This window comes from Macadamia integrifolia, chromosome 5 (assembly GCF_013358625.1).
Source record: "Macadamia integrifolia cultivar HAES 741 chromosome 5, SCU_Mint_v3, whole genome shotgun sequence".
Lineage (NCBI taxonomy): Eukaryota > Viridiplantae > Streptophyta > Magnoliopsida > Proteales > Proteaceae > Macadamia > Macadamia integrifolia.
Window position 1 is genome coordinate 38,320,411 of NC_056561.1, and position 4,055 is coordinate 38,324,465.

General features: G+C 40.9%; 1 protein-coding gene across 1 annotated transcript; it reads left to right on the top strand.

Annotated features, from left to right (window-relative positions):
* Positions 1–2,025: 2,025 nt before the first annotated feature.
* Positions 2,026–3,432, top strand: LOC122078063. Its single transcript, XM_042643933.1, has one exon. It carries the CDS (start codon positions 2,026–2,028, stop codon positions 3,430–3,432), a length of 1,407 nt encoding a protein of 468 aa, XP_042499867.1.
* Positions 3,433–4,055: the final 623 nt, after the last annotated feature.

Here is a 4,055-nt window from a genome sequence, read left to right on the forward strand (position 1 = left end):
ATCAAAATTCTAGTAAATGACTCATCATCGAATGGAGAAAAATTATAGGAGAAGCTAAGTAAGAATTTTTTGCTCAATAGTTATTAGAGATTTCAAAATCTAAGACAAGGTATTCACAATATAGACCAGTACACCTACGAATTTAATGTATTAGTTATTTGGAACAACATTCGATATACCAATGAGCAACTAGTTTCTAAGAACCTAGGGGTCTGCAACCTAATGTTTAGAATGCATTAGACATCTTGGATATTTGGAATCATGGAGACGCACACCAATGAGCGATCAAAGTGAAGCATTCGTATTCCAGAAGACAAGTCATTCCAACTTATAATACATTTGTGCACAACATAGGAAGTACCAACAAAGGTGGAGACACCAGTACACTATCATCGAAATCCACTGACATTCAGCTCAGCTAAAGCATCAATTTAACCAGAATCTCAATGTTGGAATCTGATGTTACATATGTGTAGAACTTGGTCATCATTCTATGCAATAATGTTAATGTTACACCCCGCTCCCACTAGGATACTTGTAAACTGACTAGGATGTTTACTCCTTTCTACCAGGATCTCTGATAGCAGTACCTTAACTGTCATAACTATAGTACAACTGAACCAAACTAAATATTGAGAAACTAAAAAAAATAATGTTGAAAATATGTAATAAAGTTTTGGGAATATGTTTTCTATGGGGAGTGTTGTTCCCAATTAACTTCTTATGCATGTGCGAGGAACAATGGTAATACATGAGAAAACATCCATAGAGATATCATTTTCCATTTTATAAGGGGTGAGCCAATCATTTTGCATCTCATGTGTTTAGGCTTAGGGGTCACACTCCCTCACATAAACCTTTTTCCCTAAAATTTTATAGAAAAAGAAAATATCCATATAATTTTAGTCAATGGAACTACGACTTATGTTTCAGATATTGGTCATTAAGAGAAGCTGGTACAAGAGAAAATATTTGTATTGTTTGCATATTTGGTTAAATAAATATTGTCAAGCCTCAGTTGTTAAAGTATTTGATACGTTTTACTATTGTAGATTTAGTCAAAACTGCATTTGAGATGTAGTACTCGAACTCTTTTCTAGACTGTGTAAGAGTGGGTAAGAAGTATATTTAAAGTAGTAAAGTGGTTACAAAAGGAGTTCACACTTACAGTGTGTGGAAAAATCACTTTCAATATCTGTCCTTACAAATATCTTAGCAGTGCATAGTTTTATATATGGAAAATATAGTTTAGAATGTAATTTGGGTTCTACTGAAGTTATTTGGTTGTGTAATCTTTTAGGTATTATTTATAGGGAGAGGTCAGGTTCTGATACATGCATGGCTCTACGTGCATGGATCCTACACCTACTGTGGCATACTTGGAGTGGGGAAGGGTGGTTATGTTATTTACTGTTATGTGTTACTGGCTGTAGTTAGTGGCATGATCACATGTGGTGGTTGTGTAAGTGTTACAAGTAGTGGTTGGGGAAGTTTATGTAGATGAGGATATGGGGAGAGGTAGTAGGGTGTAATGAGTTAACGGTATGGGTGGATAAATACCCTATCGATTAAGAAATGAAGCACTTTGCAAATCCAAACACATCTGCTCACAGAGTAGGGAGGCAGTGGTTTCCTCTATAGAACCACAACTACATTAAGTGATTTTGTTCCATTTTTCTTAGGGAAACCGATCCGTTCATCATAGCGAAGAAGGGGTCATCTTCGTTTGTACCAACTTGGTATTAGCGCCTGGGAATGGAGCAATGAGTAGAATGGTTAGAGGGTGAGGTGAGTTCCCTCCATGAAGGACAACAACAGATTTTGTCTAAGTTAGAAGGTCAACAACAACTTCTCGACAAAATGAGGGAAATGTTTGAGAAGCTTATCCGTCCTACACTGAACCAGGTGGAGGGAGAGGTAGGGGAAAATTCTCGTGTAACCACGCAAAACCTTCGGGCATCCTGACCCTGCGAGCATAGCCCTCCGGTTCGCACGACAACTTCACAACAAACGTACCTACCTAAGATGGTCAAGCTGGATTTTCCCCGTTACAACGGAGAAGAAGATACTAAAAGTTGGACTTTCCGTGTGGAGCAATTCTTCGAGTTCCATCAAACTCCTGAGGAGGAGTGGATAGCTTTGGCGTCATTTCATCTTGAAGAAGAGGCCCAACTCTGGTACCAGCTATATAAGCAAGGGGTAGGAGTGATATCATGGGCAGCCTTTTGCAAAGGGCTCCATGCAAGATTTGGTCCCACTCCCTTCCAGGATTTCTTTGGTGAGCTTGCCAAGTTGCAGCAGACAGGATCGGTTCGAGAGTATCAGTCTAAGTTCGAGAGGGTTTTATCTAAAGTGGGTCTACTCTCTTCTAATAGACAGGTGAGTTGCTTTGTGAGTGGCCTCCGTGATTCCATTAAGGTTGACGTCCTGGTAGTGCAACCATCAACCCTTGCTAGCGCCATTAGTCTGGCACGATTGTACGAGGCAAAGATCATGTCACAAAGGCATACGGTATCACAACTTGAGTCCCGCAAACCGATTACTAGTAACAAGGACTCCAAGAGTGGCATCAATCCATTGCCAATTAAGCGATTAACGGCCAATGAGATGCATGAAAGAAGATCAAAAGGGCTTTGCTATAACTATAATGAGTGTTTCATCCCTGTCCATCGATGCAAAAAATTATTTCTTATTGAAGGGTGTGATGCAGAGGAAGAAGAAGAAGAACTGCCCCCAGAGCAAGATGCGTTTGGGGCAGTTGAAGGAGTTCCTGAAATTTCTCTACATGCCATCTGCGGAGTGCGAGCCCTAGAGACTATGAGAATAACAGGTAGGCTGTTACGTGTGGTAGTAACAATACAGGTTGATTTTGGTAGCACACACAATTTCTTGAGTTTGAAGTTGGAAAAAAAGGTAAGACTCTCACCCACACATCACCAACCTTTTGAGGTAATGATTGCTTCTGGAGATAAAATAGCAAGTCCTGGTGTTTGTAAGGACGTTACCTTGGTGGTCCAAGGAGTCCAAATCAAAGTGGACTTTTATCTCTTGGCATTGGGAGGATACGAGGTGGTATTGGGCACCAATTGGTTATGTTCCTTGGGACCGATCACGTGGGATTTTTCTAACCTTGTTATGAAGCACAAGGTGGCGGGTGAAGTGGTTGTTCTCAAGGGAATGACTACTGGTAGGGATAAAATGGTGGAGAATCCAACCCGAGAAACAAGGAAGAGCAAGCAAGGACTCTTGCTACAACTATGCTCTACCATCTCTCTTACGTGGCATGAAGAGAAGAAAATGGTTGTGGAACCACTCCAACAAATTCTGATTTCCTATGGAGATGTGTTCGCAGAGCCTCAAGGGCTTCCTCCAGTTCGTGGGCATGACCATAGAATCCCACTCAAGGCAAATTCTCAACCAATTTGTGTTTGAGCATACCAACACCCCCATTTTTAAAAAAATGAGATCGAGAAGCTTGTAGCCGAGATGCTCTCCACAGGTGTCGTACGCCCAAGTAATAGTCCGTATTCCTCTCCGGTCATACTGGTAAAGAAACACGACAACTCTTGGTGCATGTGCGTAGACTATCGGGCCTTGAATAAGATTACCATTAAGGACCGATTTTCAATACCGTTGATCGACGAATTGTTAGACGAGCTCCATGGTGCACGCTACTTCTCAAAACTTGACCTCAAGTCAGGATATCACCAAATAAGAGTTGTGCCGGAAGACACAGAGAAGACGGCGTTTTGAACTCATCACGGCTATTATGAGTTTCTGGTTATGCCTTTGGCCTCACCAACGCACCGTCAACATTCCAAGCCCTTATGAATCAGGTATTCAAAGACTACTTGAGAAAATTTCTTTTAGTATTCTTTGATGATATTTTGATATATAGTGCAACATGGGAAGACCATTTACAACATTTAGAAGCAGTTCTACAAATTTTGAGAGCCCAACGATTGTTCGTGAAAAGGGAGAAGTGTCAATTCGAGCAGTCAAGCGTACACTATCTTGGTCACATAATCTCAGTCGATGGGGTAGCAGTTGATCCC